The 19,851-nt window shown below is 46.7% G+C and overlaps 1 protein-coding gene across 1 annotated transcript in view; it reads left to right on the forward strand.

Annotated features, from left to right (window-relative positions):
- Positions 1–6,487: 6,487 nt before the first annotated feature.
- LOC124550635 (serine protease snake-like) overlaps positions 6,488–19,851 on the forward strand; it is an 83,672-nt gene continuing 70,308 nt past the window's right edge. The window contains exon 1 of the mRNA XM_047125362.1: positions 6,488–6,661. Within this exon, the coding sequence (XP_046981318.1) occupies positions 6,565–6,661 (97 nt within the window). The 5' untranslated portion in view covers positions 6,488–6,564. The remainder of the gene's footprint in view (positions 6,662–19,851) is intronic.

Below are 19,851 nucleotides of genomic sequence, written 5' to 3' on the forward strand. Positions count from 1 at the left end.
CGGCACGTTGGATGCTCTCTATCCGGGTACCGTTCTGCATAAACCCTGCAGGCTTCAGCTGCATTTCGTCGACACTCGCCATAGATGAGTATCATCTCCTCCTTTTCAGAGTTCGAATACACCATGGTCACAGTTCCTACAACACTACACTATCACAGACGTCTGGTAACACGGTGTACTACGGTTGGTCTGCGTGCGGAGACGAATGCAGAATAACAATAGCAGCAAGCGCTACATGCGGACACTGCGACAGCTAGACCAAACCACAACAGTGCACTACAGCCACACTCCTAAACACGGTCGTCATCGTAAACATGTCCCTACAGATGCTGCTCGCCGACCGTGGCCCGTGTTTGTTAAACCACGCAACTGAACATCGGAGGTTTCAAGCGTCAACTTTAGATTACAATATCTCCGGATGTAATTAACATTTTACAATGCAACAAACGGCACTGATTACGTATTTGTTTATATGTTCAGATGTGCTAACAAAACTAACGTGGTTCCATTTAAAAAAGCATAGGTTTGTGTTAAAAAACATACTTCCGTGCATTTTTGGATGGTTTGTATTAAACAATTACACTAGCCCCTCTCCTCACGTTCGGTCTGTGGAATCGGTTCCTCAGTATTTGATGTGGTTTACGAAATACACTCCTGGAAATGGAACAAAGAACACATTGACACCGGTGCGTCAGACCCACCATACTTGCTCCGGACACTGCGAGAGGGCTGTACAAGCAATGATCACACGCACGGCACAGCGGACACACCAGGAACCGCGGTGTTGGCCGTCGAATGGCGCTAGCTGCGCAGCATTTGTGCACCGCCGCCGTCAGTGTCAGCCAGTTTGCCGTGGCATACGGAGCTCCATCGCAGTCTTTAACACTGGTAGCATGCCGCGACAGCGTGGACGTGAACCGTATGTGCAGTTGACGGACTTTGAGCGAGGGCGTATAGTGGGCATGCGGGAGGCCGGGTGGACGTACCGCCGAATTGCTCAACACGTGGGGCGTGAGGTCTCCACAGTACATCGATGTTGTCGCCAGTGGTCGGCGGAAGGTGCACGTGCCCGTCGACCTGGGACCGGACCGCAGCGACGCACGGATGCACGCCAAGACCGTAGGATCCTACGCAGTGCCGTAGGGGACCGCACCGCCACTTCCCAGCAAATTAGGGACACTGTTGCTCCTGGGGTATCGGCGAGGACCATTCGCAACCGTCTCCATGAAGCTGGGCTACGGTCCCGCACACCGTTAGGCCGTCTTCCGCTCACGCCCCAACATCGTGCAGCCCGCCTCCAGTGGTGTCGCGACAGGCGTGAATGGAGGGACGAATGGAGACGTGTCGTCTTCAGCGATGAGGGTCGCTTCTGCCTTGGTGCCAATGATGGTCGTATGCGTGTTTGGCGCCGTGCAGGTGAGCGCCACAATCAGGACTGCATACGACCGAGGCACACAGGGCCAACACCCGGCATCATGGTGTGGGGAACGATCTCCTACACTGGCCGTACACCACTGGTGATCGTCGAGGGGACACTGAATAGTGCACGGTACATCCAAACCGTCATCGAACCCATCGTTCTACCATTCCTAGACCGGCAAGGGAACTTGCTGTTCCAACAGGACAATGCACGTCCGCATGTATCCCGTGCCACCCAACGTGCTCTAGAAGGTGTAAGTCAACTACCCTGGCCAGCAAGATCTCCGGATCTGTCCCCCATTGAGCATGTTTGGGACTGGATGAAGCGTCGTCTCACGCGGTCTGCACGTCCAGCACGAACGCTAGTCCAACTGAGGCGCCAGGTGGAAATGGCATGGCAAGCCGTTCCACAGGACTACATCCAGCATCTCTACGATCGTCTCCATGGGAGAATAGCAGCCTGCATTGCTGCGAAAGGTGGATATACACTGTACTAGTGCCGACATTGTGCATGCTCTGTGGCCTGTGTCTATGTGCCTGTGGTTCTGTCAGTGTGATCATGTGATGTATCTGACCCCAGGAATGTGTCAATAAAGTTTCCCCTTCCTGGGACAATGAATTCACGGTGTTCTTATTTCAATTTCCAGGAGTGTATTTCAGACAAGTTATTTTTGTTCAGAAGTCAAGATGTGCGGTACAAACTTGGTACACAGGTCTCTATTCTTCAAAACATTCCTGAACACTTGAGTTAGAGACGTTGCTACATTACGACTTGCGACAAAACATCGATGCCACACTATGGCAGCACATCCACAACTTAGCATTGGCGGTTCACTACTGACTGACTGAGTACACATCTGTTTTTACAGTTGTTTATCCAAGCTGCCACCGTAGTTACTGCGCTGATGAACATAATCAGTCTCAGAACTTTTTGGTCATGCGGTGTAGACGGTTGGTTGGTTGATTTGGGGGAGGGGACCAAAAGCGAGGTCATCGGGCCCTTCGGCACGGGGAGGGACGGGGAAGGAAGTCGGTCGTGACCTTCCAAAGGTACCATCCCGGTATTTGCCTGAAGCGGTTTAGGGAAATCTCGGAAAACCTAAATCAAGATGGCCGGACGCGGGTTTGAACCGTCGTCCTCCCGAGTGCGAGTCCATTGTGCTAACGACTGCGGAACTTCGCTCGGGCGGTGTAAACGTATCGCTAGGTATCTTCAAATAGCATAACATCCCTATTCGCTTAATGATTATAGCAAGAGATGAGATAAATGCACCGAGACATACCTCCTCTTTGTTCGTCCCGCTGCACAAATTATACTTGAAAGAGTCTAAGTATGATCAGCTTTCCTCGCCCCGTGGACACCTTTGCTTTACTTCACGTATATAAATTAGTAGCTAAAGATATATTTCTTGCACAGTTTTGGGTAATAGCATATAATTTGTTGAAAATTTCAAAATAATTTTCCTCTCCAAATGACTCCAAGCATTTCTTCTTGTTTCTAAGACGATAAACGTGGGTTGACTACTTACATCTCTGTCAACTATTAAAATTAAGGTTTCCTGTAGTTTCCTTAAGTCGGGTATTTTGAGACAGAGCTGTTATCAGACATGCACATGAAAGGAACATTGAAGAGAGAAGCACACCTGCACTTGTGTTAATCCCAATCGTTTTGCTCGAATCTCTTTTGCACTTTGGTTTACGTACTTCACACCTTTACGCCTCGCTGTCGTGATTATGTTGCTTTTGTATGTGTCGCGATATATTTTTCTTTTACATATAACATCGTGTACTTCACTCCATCTCTCTGTCCACCTCCTCCACCACACACTTCCCGTCCATCTGCTCCTACCTCTCTCTCTGTCTATGCACGGGGTCCCGGGTTCGATTCCTGGTGGGGTCAGGGATTTTCACCTGCCACGAGATGACTGGATGTTTGTGTTGTCCTCATCATTTCATCATCATTCACGAGAGTGGCGATATTGGACTGAGCAAGGGTTGGGAATTTGTACGGGCGCTGATAACCGCGCAATTGAGCGCCTCACAAACCAATCATCATCATCATCATCATCTCTCTGTTTATCTCCTCCTTCCCCTCTAAGTCCATCCACTCCTCCCCTTCATCTACTCCTCCCCCTCTCCCTATGGTCCATCAGCTCTTCACTTCCTCTCTCTGTCCATGTACTCGTCCTGCTCTCTCTGCCCATCTCTTCGTCCCTCTGCCGCAGTCCATCTTCTCCTTTCTCCTTACTCTGCCGGTCGCCTCTTTTCCGTCCTCCTCCCCCTTCCCCCGTTTTGTCCATCTCTTCCCTTTTTCTGTCCATTTCCTCCTCCCCTCTCTCTATACCTCTTCCCCCTGTTTTTTTTCCATCTACTTCCCCTCTCTGTTTCTCCACCTACTCCTCTTCTCTTCTCTCCCCAAATTAGCACCCCACCCCAATAGGAAGTTGCTGGTTCTTGTACCCACACTATTTCTTTTCAGATAGTAAGTCATATGTGTTGGTTGAAATCGATCCAGGGGTTTGGTTCAAATGGCTCTGAGCACTATGGGATTTAACTTCTGAGGTCATCAGTCCCCTAGAACTTAGAAGTACTTAAACCTAACTAAACTAAGGACATCACACACATCCATGCCCGAGGCAGGATTCGAACCTGCGACCGTAGCGGTCGCCCGGTTCCAGACTGTAGCGCCTAGAACCGCTCAGCCACCCTGGCCGGCCCAGGGGTTTAAGAGGAGCTTTTTAGACGTGGCTTTGCCTGCATGCGCACATGTCTCATATATTTCTCATATAACGAACATATTTCACCCATATTTGTATACAAATTTCCCCTCTATCTGGATCGAAATTCGCCCTGCTGTTTCGTTTTCACGCAGCTCAGTGTTTATTACGACATAACTCCTAAACTATGTGCCGTTCAGCAATTTGCGATAGAGTTAGCACCAAAGAAGCAATAGACTAAACCGTCATGCAAGATGCGGCAGTTTCTCAAGCATCTTAGTGTTTATGACGTCACAACTCCCCAACTATGCTTTGTATAGTCACATAATTTTCGTAATATATTGTCTGCAAAATGTGTCCACAATACTGTTAGTAATAAAGAAATAATGAATTAAAATGGCATATCTGATGGGGCAGTTTTATTGCATGAACAGCGAACATGTAGTAAGCGATAAACTTTTTTCCTTTCATCGTTTTGTGGGGGTGTCAATGAGGAACAATTCCGAAAAGGTATGAAATTATGTTTAAACTTTGTTCTAAGTCAGTAACTGCTCTCATTCTCAAATACTGGATGAATATAGTCTGACGATTTGCGCGTCGTGAGCTACGCTACTTTTTCACCCTCCCCCTCCCCCCCTCCTTTAACAGGAAGGTGGTTCTTAACCTCACAGCGATTCTTTCAAGACAGTAAATGATACGTGTACCCAGTATGGTTGAAATCGGTCCCGAATTTTTTTTTTATTTTATTTTTTTTTTATTTTTTTTTTTTTAGGGATGTGGAACATACACACATACAGGGTGACAGTTATTGAACTATATGAAATAAAATCGTCATAACTTCTGAACGGTTTGCGTTAGGACGTTCAAACTGTACGGCTGGCCGTGAGTCATGATGGGGAATTTTTATTCGAATATGGTTTGGTTTAGCAAAGAAGCCCACTCTCATTTGGATGGGTTCCTCAATAAGCAAAATTGGCGCATTTGGGGGACAGAGAGGATCCGGATTTCGTGATCGAGAGGTTTCTTCACCCTCAACGGGTGACTGTGTAGTGTCCAATGTCCAGTCACGGAGAGATGATTTCATCCGCATTATCCAAAGTGACCCCAGTTTCGACAAGATGTGGCTCATGCAAGAAGGAACTCGACACCATCGAAGCAGGAGAGTGTTTGATATCGTGGAGGAGCACTTCAGGGACCGCATTCTGGCTGTGGGGTATCCAGAGGCCACTGGCATGGGCCTCGATTGGCCGCCACATTCTCCGGATCTGAATACATCCGACTCCTTTTTGTGGGGCTACATTAAAGACAAGGTGTACCGCAATAACCCCAAAACTATTGCTGAGCTGAAAACATCCATTCAGGAGGTCATCGACAGCATTGATGTTCCGACACTTCAGCGGGTCTGCAGAATTTCGATATTCGTGTGCGCTACATCATCACCAATGATGGCAGGCATGTCGAACATGTCATAAGCTAAATCCGAATATCTGTAGTGACGTTTACACGTTGAATAAAGTCTGTGTGGGCCGTGATCTATAACTAATTTACGTTTTTCATATAGTTCATTAATTGTCACCCTTTACATACGTACATCCATCTTCGTAATTTGTAAAGTTGCGTATGGAGAACACAAAACAGGAAACTAGTAGGAATTGGAACAAAACTTGACTGGTGCCCTTAAAAAAAAAAACTATTAATTTGTCGATGGTTCTCCATCCCAGAAAACATGCTGAATACTCCTTATCCAGAAAACTTCTATCCTGTCGCAAATTTCGCATGACACATGATATGATCGAGCTTTCGAGAGTAAGCAGTGCTGTGCTGAGTGAAATGCTTTTTGGAAGTCACGAATTGGTGCGTCTCTCTGGCCGCCTAGATCCATGGCTTTCAAGATGTAAATGAGGATAGTGCGAGTTGGGTTTCGCATGATCGTTGTTTTCTGAATCCATGCTGGTTGGCATGGAGAAGATCATTCTGTTCGAGATACGTCACTAAGTCTGGACACAAGAGTATGGTCTAAGACTGTGCAACAGATTTGTGTCAATGATATCGGACGAAAGTTCAGTATTTTGTCTACTTTTTGGTCAACATTTGTGTGTCAATGAAGGTCAGTTGAAAAAAAATGAGGTGGTGCAAATCGACAGTTAAGAAAACTGAAAAGTAACAGAATATGGGACTGCTGGTGAAAGAAGACAGCCCGCAGAGCGAAATGACCATCTGCGGGAAGCTGTCGGGGCATCCCAGCGCCTGCAGCGTCCGTAACCTTGATGGCGCTTGCCATTGACCGCAGCTCGTAATGACGTCACGGGCCCTGACCCGGCCGGTGGGAGCCAACGGCCGCAGGTAAACTGTCTTCCGAGTCCAGCTCTTCGCCAGGCGCCGCAGTGGGAGGTGAAGACGATTGGCGGCTCGCAGTTGTGCATCAGAGATGGGCTCCGGAACGATTGCCTTCGTAGTGCTGGCAGCGTGCGCCACGGCCAGCGCTATCGTATTCAGCGAAGACGCCAAGCCCTCCGTATACAACGGTGAGTGTTGTTCCGGAACATTTGTTGCTGCTACGGAACATTTCACTGTTCGCTATTGCGACTGCGGCCAATGACCATGAAACTATGTAGATGACGAACGAATCAGTTCCTTATTTGAACGCCACGCGGCGCTGTAACCGGCATCTGTGCCGTACACAACGTCTAAATGACATGCGTTAGAATACTATGGAACACGTAAGCGTGTTTCGCTAAAAAGGCTGTTGAATGTGACGCTGAAACAGATGAACGGGCCAGTGCGTGTAGCTACGTACCAAGTGCCGCAATCTAAACAGATATTTCGTACGAAGAACGTAATTAGCGAAACTGCATCGGTATTCATAGCTTCCTAGGTCTACACGTCAACGCAGAAATCGAATTCAGCGATTGAAATGTTTGGAGACATTCGCCATCATGCGCTGTGCACGCTATAATCAGGTATAAGAGGACAAAATTAGTAATTTGAAATAAAATAGTTCAGACATGTGGTCTACTTCTAGTGGTGTCCGAGATTAACGCACCCAATTGTTTACTAGTTCTCGTTTTTTATTCCTCATGATACAAATTTTTCATAATACGTGCGTGAAAATGCAGGTCATCTCGGTGAATTTCACACATTGTATCTTCTCGTGTTAGCCATGTTGCAGCGTCCTCTTGAAGCAACGTTACAACGACTTTCCTGCTTTTTTATCTTCAGGTACAGCGTCATAGTTTACACACCATTTTGAAGCTGCGTTGGATTTCCCCCACCCCCAACCGTAAGGGGAAAGTAGGCTTTCTCGGCAAATAGACTACTTCTGAAGGTGACTAGCAGGAAGTTCGAAGGAGTGCTTCCAATCGTTAGGTTGGCATATGACAAGATTCGTCAGGTTATAATGCATTTTAAACAGTTGACAGTCAGTGTTCGGAAAAACTACAATCAACTTGTCTTATTTAATACTTGTGTTCGTTTATGAGGGCAGCTGTGACCCTGTTGCGGCCTGCATCACAGTACTGGGAATTCATCGCAGTCAAAGCAGCATTTTAAGCGCATATGCAGACGCAGAAACCCACTTTAGAAAATTTGCACACTATATTCTACACATCGCGACAGGCACCGTTACTTCATACATAACCGCGACGTCTTAACGTTAGCACTCAGAGTCCTATTTATTACGACAGACTTATATTGTTCTCGCTAAAATTATACCTCAAGTGCTCCAAAAGATTCGTTCTTTCATGAAGTTTCAGCATTTAAATGCCGTACTATTTGTTCTGCCGCAGTTTTAATATATTTTTAAAACATATGAATGACGGACATCTAACCGATTGCTTTGGATACGGCGAATTGCAAGCTCCAAACGTACAATTTAAGGGTTTCGTCCCTCTGTCGGTAAAAATGCTCTGAGGGTTCCACACAAACTTCATTACGTATATATACCCATAGTTGTCCTAAGCCTCGACAATTTTTGCCGTTTATCGATAACGATTCTGGCAAGATATCGGTCCTGGAAATTTTAAGATTTTTGAAAATGTATTAATTTTAGGTTAACATTTCTGGTTTATTTTAGCATTTGATACTGTAATTGTATAGCTACGAATTAACAATTTTCGGATTTATTCTTTTACTTGCTCTGTAAAACCTTGCTTCTTGCAAAATTTCACAGTTCTAGGTCAACAGGAAGTGCTCTACAGGTTTTAATGAGTGAGTTTGTGAATATCAAAATAAGTGACATAAAGGGTCGTATCTTTTAATTGCATTGACTTGGAAGCTACGCATAACCAGCAGTCGTGAATCAGATTGAAAAACTGAATATTGAGATGTATTTATTCTCTCACTGTTTATCTACTAAATTACTTGGGGCTTTTAAACATTGAATTCGTAACTGCTCTGTTATATTTTGAAGCACTTCGCGCCTGGCCAAAGAAAGAAGAATGTGTATATATGGCAGGAAATACACTATGTGATCAAAAGTGTCCGGAAACCTGGCTGAAAATGACTTAAAAGTTCGTGGCGCCCTCCATCGGTAATGCTGGAATTCAATATTGTGTTGGCCCACCCTTATCCTTGATGATACCTTCCACTCTCGCAGACATACGTTCAATCAGGTGCTGGAAGGTTTCTTGCGGAATGGCAGCCCGTTCTTCACGGAGTGCTGCACTGAGGAGAGGTATCGATGTCGATCTGTGAGGCCTGGTACGAAGGCGGCGTTCCAAAACATCCCAAAGGGGTTCTATAGGGTTCAAGTCAGGACTCTGTGCAGGCCAGTACATTACACGCATGTTATTGTCGTGTAATCACTCCGGTACAGACCGTGCATTATTAACAGGTCCTCGATCGTGTTGAACGATGCAATAGCCATCCTCGAATTGCTCTTCAACAAAGCAAGAAGGTGCTTAAAACATTAATGTAGGGCTGTGCTGTGATAGTGCCACGCAAAACAACAAGGGCTGCAAGCCCCCTCCATGAAAAACACGACCACACCATAACACCATCGCCCCCGAATTTTACTGTTGGCACTACGCACGCTGGCATATAACGTTCACCAGGCATTAGCCATACCCAAACCCTGCCATCTGATCGCCACGTTGTGTAGCGTGATTCGTCACTCCAAACAACATTTTTCCACTGTTCAATCGTCCAATGTTTACGCTCCTTACACCAAGCGTGGCGTCGTTTGGTATTTTATCGGCGTGATGTGTGGGTTATGAGAAGCCGCTCGACCATTAATTCCAAGTATTCTCACCTCCCGCCTAACTGTCATAGGACTTGCAGTGGGTCCCGATGCAGTTTGGAATTCCTGTGTGATGGTCTGGATAGATGTCTGCCTATTAGACATTACGACCCTCTTCAACTGTCGGTGGTCTCTGTCAGTCAACAGACGAAGTCGGCCTGTACGCTTTTGTGCTTTACGTGTCCCTTCACGTTTGCACTTCACTATCACATCCGCAACAGTGGAACTAGGTGTTGTGTCTAGACAAGACAGCCTAGACACAATGAGAGGAAGCCGACAGGCACGCGCTTAAACTCACGCAGGCTGGCGTGAGGTCTGAAACATGATACGTAATGAATGCTATAAAGAAAAGTACGAAGCTTCTGGAATACTTAACTTTAACCCACATTTGTAGAACATCGCTCTTGATGATACATTAATAGAATCTCAATATCAATTGAATACGGCGCCTTGCTAGGTCGTGGCAAATGTAGCTGAAGGCTATGCTAACTATCGTCTCGGCAAATGAGAGCGTATTTGTCAGTGAACCATTGCTATGAACGTCGGCTGTACAACTGGGGCGAGTGCCAGTACGTCTCTCTAGACCTGCCGTGTGGTGGCGCTCGGTCTGCGATCACTGACAGTGGCGACACGCGGGTCCGACGTATACTAATGGACCGCGGCCGATTTAAAGGCTACCACCTAGCAAGTGTGGTGTCTGGCGGTGACACCACATTCCTCCCCCGCAAATCGGCGAACGGTGGTGTTATAACGCTTCCGCCCGCCGTGGGGAGGATCCCATGTTGACGTATGCGACGAGGTGGGGAGCCTAACAACAGGCGAGGCTGTGTCACCCGCACCCTGCCATTCGGTCTGAGGGGAGCTAGGAAACGCCTGAAAACCTAGTCCAGGGTGCACGCCAACATGCGGTGTATGCGCCCGTAAAGAGACAGGAGGGGCCGTAGGGTCGACCTCCATCGCGTCGGGGCAGCCGACGGACGAAGACGACATCTGGTCCGGAGCGGGCAAGAGTTCCCTGTCGGAGGACAGCTGGTCACGGGAAGCGATCGGCGGCGCGTGACCCAGGGAGGCGCTTGGCGGCTGCAGCGAAGCGTCCACTGCGGGCGTCGCCGGCGGGAGAACAGGCGGCGGCGGCGGCGGCGGCGGCGGCAGCGGCGGCGCGTCGCCATGGGGCAAAATGGAAGGCAGCGTCGGTAACACCTGGGGATGAGGCGAGCCAGTAGATGGGTCCCCAGGGCGCCGACCGGACGGCACCGTCGCTGAAAGCCTGACGGGGAGCGGCAGAACCCGTGCGACGACAGAGGCGCAGCTGATTGAGATGCCAACGCACCTCACCAGAGGCCCCCAAAACCAAATACATAGCGCGGCCGAGGCAGCGAAGAATGCGCCCTGCGAGCCAACGCCGTGAACCGCGATAGTGGCGATAGTATACAACGTCGCCTGGAGCAAAAGCAGGTGTCTGCCGCTGCACAGGAACCTGATGCGGCGGATGCAGCAAAGACATCAAGGTTCGATGAGGACGACCGTGGAGCAACTCAGCCGGCGAGCGACCATCTCGGGGCTGAGAGCGATACGAAGACAAAAAGAGCAACAACGCGTCCTCCCGAGAATGCGACTCTTTCAACTTCAACATCTGCGACTTGAAAGTCCGGACCAATCGTTCAGCGGCACCGTTTGACTGAGGCGAAAACGGCGCGGATGTCAGATGTTGAATACCATTGGCCTTGCAGAATGACTGAAATCTGCGGACATGAAGTGTGGGCCATTGTCGGAAACAATAGTCTGTGGAAGACCTTCAATGCAAAAGATAGCGGATAATGCTTGGATGGTGGCAGATGACATCGTTGAAGACATCCGGACAACAAAAGGGAAATTACTGAAAGAATCGACCACAACCAACCATCGAGCATTCCAGAATGGACCAGCAAAATCTATGTGTAAGCGTTGCCAAGGGGAAGTGGCTTTCGGCCATGCAAAGAATTTCCGCGGTGGTGCGGATTGTTGTTCGGCACACGCCATGCAAGAAGAGCACATATTCGTAATCGCAGCATCGATTCCGAACCAAGTACAGTGCTGACGAGCAAGTTGTTTCGTTCGCACTATACCCCAATGTCCTTGGTGGAGAAGCTGTAAGACAGAGGACTGTAACGAACGTGGAACCACGACTCTGGACTGATCATTATCAGAACGCAACAACAAAACACCACGTCGTACAAAAAGTCTCTCCTTGTGAACAAAAAATCGGCGAACCAACGGATCCTCGATCCGTGACTTTGACAAGGGCCATTGAGTAGCAACAAAACGCAAAACTGTAGCAAGGACCGGGTCAGCAGCTGTGGCTGTAGCTACACGACGAAAATCAATCGGAAACGAGTCGACCACTTCATCGGTGTCCGCATCAATGAACATGCAAGCAAGTTCGGAAGAATCGAATGCTCTATCCTCAGCAACAGGCAAACGGGTCAACGTATCGGCGTTTCCGTGCTTAGCAGTGGACCGATACAAGATATCGTAGCGGTACTGCGAGAGGAAAATAGACCAGCGAATGAATTTCTGCGCTGTACGTGGAGGTACAGGCTTGTTCGGATGAAAAAGCGATGTCAAAGGTTTGTGGTCTGTGATGATGGTAAAGTGACGACCATACAAGAAATCATGGAACTTAGTAACACCAAAGACGAGAGCCAAAGCTTCTTTCTCGATCTGGGAATAATTTCTTTGCGCAGACGAGAGCAATTTGGACGCAAAGGCAATAGGGCGATCCTGCGATCCATCTTTGTGCGCAAGCACAGCACCGATCCCGAAATCCGATGCATCTACCATCAACAAAAGGGGTTTCTGGGGATCGAATGGCGTAAGGCAAGTATTTGAAAGCAACGCCGATTTCAACTGGCGAAAGGCGCGTTCGCATTCCGTCGTCCAGATGAACGGAACACCTTTACGGCGTAAGCGATGAAGTGGAGCTGAAATGGAAGAAGCGCGTGGCACAAATTTTTTATAATAATTAATTTTTCCCAGCACACTCTGTAGCTGCTTCAAATTCTGCGGCGAAGGCAAGTCTTGTATGGCACGGAGGTGCTCTGGACTAGGATGTATGCCTTGGGCATTGATTACATGTCCCAGATATGGTAAATCACGAGCAAGAAACACACATTTGTCCTTCCGCAAGCGAAGACCATTTTGTCGCAAGACCTGAAATAATGTCCTGAGATTGGCTAAATGTTCTTCTTCCGTCTTTCCGGAGATCACAATATCGTCCAGATAGTTTGCTGCAGTAGGGACCGACGCACAAACAGTTTGCAGATATTGCTGAAACAATGCAGGGGCGGATGCACACCCGAATGGCAGTCTTTTGAACCGATACAAACCAAGATGCGTGTTAACCACCTAAAGACGCGCTGAGATTCGTCGTCCACAGGTATTTGCAAGTACGCATCTGCCAGGTCCAACTTCGAAAAATATTTACCCGGGCACAGTTTGTCAAAAAGATCTTCCGGGCGGGGTAAAGGATAAGTTGCAATCACTAGTTGTGGATTCACCATTGGCTTGAAGTCCACATAAAGTCTCAATTTACCGGAAGGTTTTGGCAAAATTACTAAGGGTGATGCCCAGAGAGAAGCCTGCGTACGTTCTATCACACCTTGTGATTCTAAATCGTGTAATGTTCTTGCTACCTCATCACGCAATGCGTGGGGAACATTGCGCGCTCTGAAAAATTTTGGTTGCGCGTTTACTTTCAGTTCCAAATGTGCTTTATAGTTCTTAGCACAACCAAGGCCCGGTGCAAAAATGTCTGCAAATTCTTCACATAGACGAGAGACACTGGCTGAAGGCACAGTCTGGTTCACTGATAGGACCTGATTGACTATAGACATGGTAAACAACTGAAATAAATCTAAACTAAACAAGTTCACTGCAGAAGAAGAACGAAGTACGTAAAATGACACAAGTTTTGTTTGTCCCTTGTATGTTGCAAGAAGGCTGCACTGTCCTAACACAGGGATATTCTGACCTGAATAACTATTTAACGTAACATTTGCGGCACGCAACGGAGGTGTGCCCAGTTGTTTGTACGTGCCTTTATTGATCAATGAAACTGCAGCTCCGGTATCGAGCTGGAATGGGATCACGTTGCCATGAATGTCCAAGAGCACAAAAAGTTTATTGTCCTGCTGACGACAAGAGCGACTGTCTCGTGCAGTTTGAACAGACACTGGTACAGAATCACTTGCGACTTGACGGAATTTCCTGCAACGTCGACGCACACATTTTCTGGGACGAACACAGTCACTGTTAGAGAGAGTGGCACTGGGCGGAGTGGCATTAACTACATGAATGTCCATGGGCGAAGGTTCACGAGCCGGAGTATTCATGGTTCGATTCCGGCGCGAAGCAAAGGACCTGGAATGGTTTTTAGTATCCGATCTGAGCTTTTTCTGGCAAACACTCTGAACATGTCCTTTTTCATTACAGAAAAAGCAAATAGCTTGGCGTGACGGGCAATTCTCACGCGAATGTCTAGTAGCACACCGCAGGCATGATTTCACTGCATTTGCTTGCTGCCGCGGGACGCGTGGTTGAGATCGTGGCGGCAGCTGCGCTGACGGGCGCGAGGGCTGTTTACAGTTCCGTGCAGCTTGCCCGGCGGGCCGGTTAATGTGACACACGGCTGGGGAAGATTCAAATGATTCCTGAGCAAAGTCAAGTGTGTCTTGCCTATCCAAGATGTCTATCACTTGTTGAACGGAGAGATTGACTAGTTTCAAAATTTGCTCCCGTATACAAACATCAGAAACGTTCTGTGCAATTGCATCACGCACCATAGTATCTGAATAAGGGAGTCCACATTCACACTCAAAAGCACAATCCCTAGTAAGGCCTTGCAAAGTTGCAACCCACTCCCGATTAGTTTGACCGGCCATACGTTTTGTACGAAAGAACGTATACCTTTTTGCAACTACATTGACTGATTCCTTGAAATATGCATCTAATGCAGACAAAATTTGGTCGTAGGACAGAGTTGCTACTTCGCGGAGGGGAAATAATTTCACTATCACATGGTACGTCTGCACCCCTACACACGCCAATAAGTGAGGCTGCCGCTCGTTACCTTCAATTCTGTAGGCGGCGAGAGGGAATCCAAATTGGCGTGACCACTCCGTCCAGCTTTCCATCGCCGCATCGAATTGACGAAAAGGTGGTGCAACTGCGTGTTGTGGCTGCGGTAGTGGTGGAGCGGCGGCTGCCGCATCGTTTTGCATTGCACGTTGACCCTGGACGAGCTGTCCAAGGGCATCCAATAACACCTGCGTCTGCTGATTCTGCAAGCGATAAAATTCGGACAGTACATCTGGAGATTGTGGCGAAGCCATGACACAAGTAAATTAGAGCAATGCGACCGTTAAATCGTCGTCACCAAATACGTTGTGTCTAGACAAGACAGCCTAGACACAATGAGAGGAAGCCGAAAGGCACGCGCTTAAACTCACGCAGGCTGGCGTGAGGTCTGAAACAGGATACGTAATGAATGCTATAAAGAAAAGTACGAAGCTTCTGGAATACTTAACTTTAATCCACATTTGTAGAACATCGCTCTTGATGATACATTAATAGAATCTCAATATCAATTGAATACGGCGCCTTGCTAGGTCGTGGCAAATGTAGCTGAAGGCTATGCTAACTATCGTCTCGGCAAATGAGAGCGTATTTGTCAGTGAACCATTGCTATGAACGTCGGCTGTACAACTGGGGCGAGTGCCAGTACGTCTCTCTAGACCTGCCGTGTGGTGGCGCTCGGTCTGCTATCACTGACAGTGGCGGCACGCGGGTCCGACGTATACTAATGGACCGCGGCCGATTTAAAGGCTACCACCTAGCAAGTGTGGTGTCTGGCGGTGACACCACACTAGGTATGTTAAGGAGTGTGGAAATCTCGCGTACAGACGTATGACACAAGTGACACCCAATCACCTGACTAAGTTCGAAATCCCTGAGTTCTGCGAAGCGCTCCATTCTGCTCTCTCGCGATATCTAATGACTGCTGAGGTCGCTGATATGGAGTACCTGGCAGTAGTTGGCAGCACGGTACCCCTGGTATGAAAAAAATGTGCTTTTTTTTAGGGGGGGGGGGAGTGTGGATACTTTTGATCACATAATGTAAATACCTTATCCGCAGATAGAATTCCACGATAACAGAATTGTTCAACACAGTGATATTCAGAAAGCCATTGTGGTTACTGAATAAGATGGCAATGAAGAAACTACTACTGTCCACCAAGGTAGAAGCAACGGAGTTATGACAGGCTTGGTACATGTTCACTTTCAAGAAGACAGGATAAGAAACTTTCCGTGGCCTTGCTGAAGAAGCCGTGCTGACTTTTGAATAAGCAATTTAAGGAAACAGTGAGAGATCGAAATCAGTTTGGTCGGTAGGGTAGAAGATTAATTATGCTAGCCACGAAACATACAAGCGTTCGTGGATAGCAAGCGAAGCAGCCTGCATCACAATTGAGAAGACGTTAGTAGTCAATCGCCTATGCCATACAAACATGGAAATACGTGTGTGTGTGGGGGGGGGGGGCAGGGGGGGAGGGGGGGGGGGAAGCCGACTTACATCGGGATGACCCGACTGAGATGTGATAGCAGTTCTCGAAGCGTCCATTGTCTTCACCACTGCATTTTTCGGGTTGTTCTTCTTACGAAACCCCCACACAGAATCTCCTTCAGCTGTTTGGAATGCACCGCTCCTGAAGAATAGCTCGTAGGATCTCTGTTCAAACGCTAGCAAGCTGCACGAATAACGCTCTCGAATAAACCAACTGAAGAAAACCGTAAGCGAAAATACCGAGTAAAGCTGAACCCACAGCTTCATAGGGATTTTTTAATAAATGTTGTGTCTAGACCAGACAGCCTAGACACAATGAGAGGAAGCCGAAAGGCACACGCTTAAACTCACGCAGGCTGGCGTGAGGTCTGAAACAGGATACGTAATGAATGCTATAAATAAAAGTACGTAGCTTCTGGAATACTTAACTTTAATCCACATTTGTAGAACATCGCTCTTGATGATACATTAATAGAATCTCAATATCAATTGAATACGGCGCCTTGCTAGGTCGTAGCAAATGTAGCTGAAGGTTATGCTAACTATCGCCTCGGCAAATGAGAGCGTATTTGTCAGTGAACCTTTCCTTGCAAAGTCGGCTGTACAACTGGGGCGAGTGCGAGTACGTCTCTCTAGACCTGCCGTGTGGCGGCGCTCGGTCTGCAATCACTGACAGTGGGGACACGCGAGTCCGACGTATACTAATGGTCCGCGGCCGATTTGAAGGCTACCACCTAGCAAGTGTGGTGTCTGGCGGTGACACCACAATAAACAAATTTTATGCCTGTTTTTTGCTCTCCCACTATAATGATTAGACGACGGTTTTGAAATTATGAAAGATGCAACCTCACGAGGTATGTGAGAAAAGTAAACAGACTGACAACAATGTGAACGGTCTGGCGACGCCGTGTTGTTGTACTTGTCTAGACTGGTGTGTTCATCCCTTCCAGGCGCTCAGTCAAGCTGCAGCTCCACACAGGCGTCACGTGAGTGTTGAAATGAAGTCGCTTTTCTGTTGCGTGTTGTGAAAATGGAACAGCGGAATTTAGAGCAATGTTATGCTAAGTCTTGTGTTAAACTTTGGGAATCCGTGAGTGTGACATACGGAAAGTATCAAGAGCACAAGTTTTTCGCTGGCACAAATCAAAACACGTCGAAGAGGTACCTCACTCGGGGAGACCTTCAACGTCAAAAAAGAAAGAAAGCGTCGAATGTGTGTGTGCTCTTGCGAGATCAAACTGACGTTTAACAGTAAGTCCAGTCCGTGTTCTACAAATATGTCCCTGAAAAGCTGAGGGAAAGGATGAATAGGGCGAGACTGAAATTGCAGAGAAGTGGATACTGCATCAGTTGTTCCACAGCCCCCCCCTATTCACCTGATGAATCCTTGACTTTTTTCTTTTCCCGAAATTGAGAAACGTCTTAAAAGGACGTCATTTTGGATCTTTTAAAAACATTCAAAAGAATGCGACCGACATGTTAAACGGCTTACCAGTTGAAGACTTTCAGCACTGCTACAAAGACAGGGAACAACGACTCCGCCAGTGTATAGCTGCCGAAGGAAACTATCTTGTAGGGGACAATGTTATTGTTTGGAAAAAACCTTTGTTAGGAAAAAATCTGTCTCATTACTTTTCTCACACACCTCATATATTTATTTGTGCACTACTGGAACCAATAAAGGCAAGGAGGTTGTTACCATGTTTTTAGCCTGCAGAAAGGATCTATACTTTTTTGTGCAGGCAATGAATTGGAAAAGTTCAAGAAGTTACATTGTATCAAAAGGCTCAAGATCCATCCATTGAACAGTAACGTTGATTTTTTTTTCCGAGTGTTGGGACGATACCAGCGAGGAGGAGACATTAAAGTGATGTGAAGACAATACCACGGTCAATGGATGCTGAGAGGAAGCTCATGCGACTGTTGATCATTTCACTTGAAAAAAGAGAGTCATGAGAGAAAAGACAAGTAATTAAGTTATAGTTACAACGCAGCCAACTTTTAAAACACGATCTACAAACTTGCACCACGAAAAATGTTACCATCCAGGTTCATGAGACACATTCCTCACGAAATTTTTCTCCGAACGTAATATTTCCTTCTTTTTTTCTTCGCTTTCTCTGACCATAGCGGAATAACAAACTGATAATTTAAATTATTTCACAAAGGAAAATAGAGGAAGTTTACTGAGCTAATTGCTCTGAAACGACCACAAAATGCTGCGCAGATACGCAGTCCGACATCATTCGAGCAACACGCACTCCCTCTTGAAACTCTCGTATCGCTGGGTATTAGAAGAAGATGCAGCAGTCAAGAGCGACTAACATTTAACTGCACTGCATCGTAACGTATCGTCAACGCATTAAATATTCGCTAATCTGCAAGAAATGTTGAAATAATGTTCTCCATGAGTATCGACCGAAGATAGTGTGCACGTTGCATAAGACTGACGATGAAGTAACGTTTTCAATGGGAGTAACATCTTATGTCGTTTTATAGTGTGCTGTATCCTAATATGGAAACAAAACTGGCTTGTCACCCACCATCGCTTAACACTCAGGCCTTTTAAAGAGGGCATTATGACGACTTTTCTTTTTCTTGTGTGAGTGATACACTACGGCAACGGGTCAAAATTGGTCTACAATAAACTGGCCTCCTAGTAAATTGTTGAATCGTGGAGAAAAAGTTTTGCGCCGCAAGAAACTCGTGGATCTGAAAACATTTCTACTACCACCTTCTAACTTTGGACTAATGAAAAATATCATGAGTGGCCCAAAGATGGAGAATTACGCACATATCTCTGGGAGGTTACCTCACCTATCAGAAGCGAAATTCAAAGATGGCGTGTTTGTTGTACCTGACGTTCGAAAAATGTTAGATTCCAGCTTTGAATAAAAAATGAATATGAATGAGAACAAGGACTAGGTATCAATCAAGGATGTTGTTACTGTGTTTTTAGCCTGCAAAAAGGGTCCATACTATTTTTCTGTGCAGCCAACTAATTGGAAAAATCCAAGAAGTTACACTGAATCACGAGGCTCAAGATCCATCCTTTGAACAGTAACCTTGACTTTTTCCGAAAGCTGGGGCGATGCCGGTGAGGAGGCGGCATCAAAGCGATCTAAAGACAATACCAGGGTCTCCGGAATACCAGTATGATGGGAGACGGCTGTTGATCATTTCACTTGCAAAACAAATTCATGGGAGAAAAAGCTACATCTGATGCTTTAAGAAGAGAGAAAAGAAATATAAGCCAGTGAAAACACAATTCCTGTTTAATGAAGGTGTTTTCACCTTTGTTGTTGTTCTGGTCCGGTTCTATGCAACTTTTCGCACCACTCTATCCTGTGCAAGCCTCTTCATCTCCGAAAACTACAGCACCCGGCATCCATTTGAGCCTGCTGACAATATTCACGCCCTGGTCTGTTCCACAATTTTTACCCCCCCCCCCCCCCCCCCACTTCCCTCCATTATCAAACTGATGATTGCTTGATGGCTCAGGATGCGTCCCGTCAAACGATTCGTTGTTTTAGTCAGTTTTGCCATAAATTTTTTTCTCCCAATTCGATTCAGTACCTCACCATTAGTTACTCGATCTATCCATGTAATCCTAAACATTCAGCTATAGCACCACATTTGAAAAGCTTCTATTTTCTATTTATTTCCCATTTTTCACTTCTGTCATGGCTACACTCCAAATAAATACCTGCAGAAAAAGACTTCCTTGTGTTTGATATTTATCTTTTCAGGAAAGCCTTTTTGCTATTGTCAGTATGCATTTTATACCTTCTCTACTGTGGCCATCATTAAGGTATTTTACTACCCAAATAGCAAAACTCATCCATTTCTTTTAGCGTCCCCTCTCCTACTGTCATTCC

The sequence above is a fragment of the Schistocerca americana genome, chromosome 1, assembly GCF_021461395.2.
Source record: "Schistocerca americana isolate TAMUIC-IGC-003095 chromosome 1, iqSchAmer2.1, whole genome shotgun sequence".
NCBI lineage: Eukaryota > Metazoa > Arthropoda > Insecta > Orthoptera > Acrididae > Schistocerca > Schistocerca americana.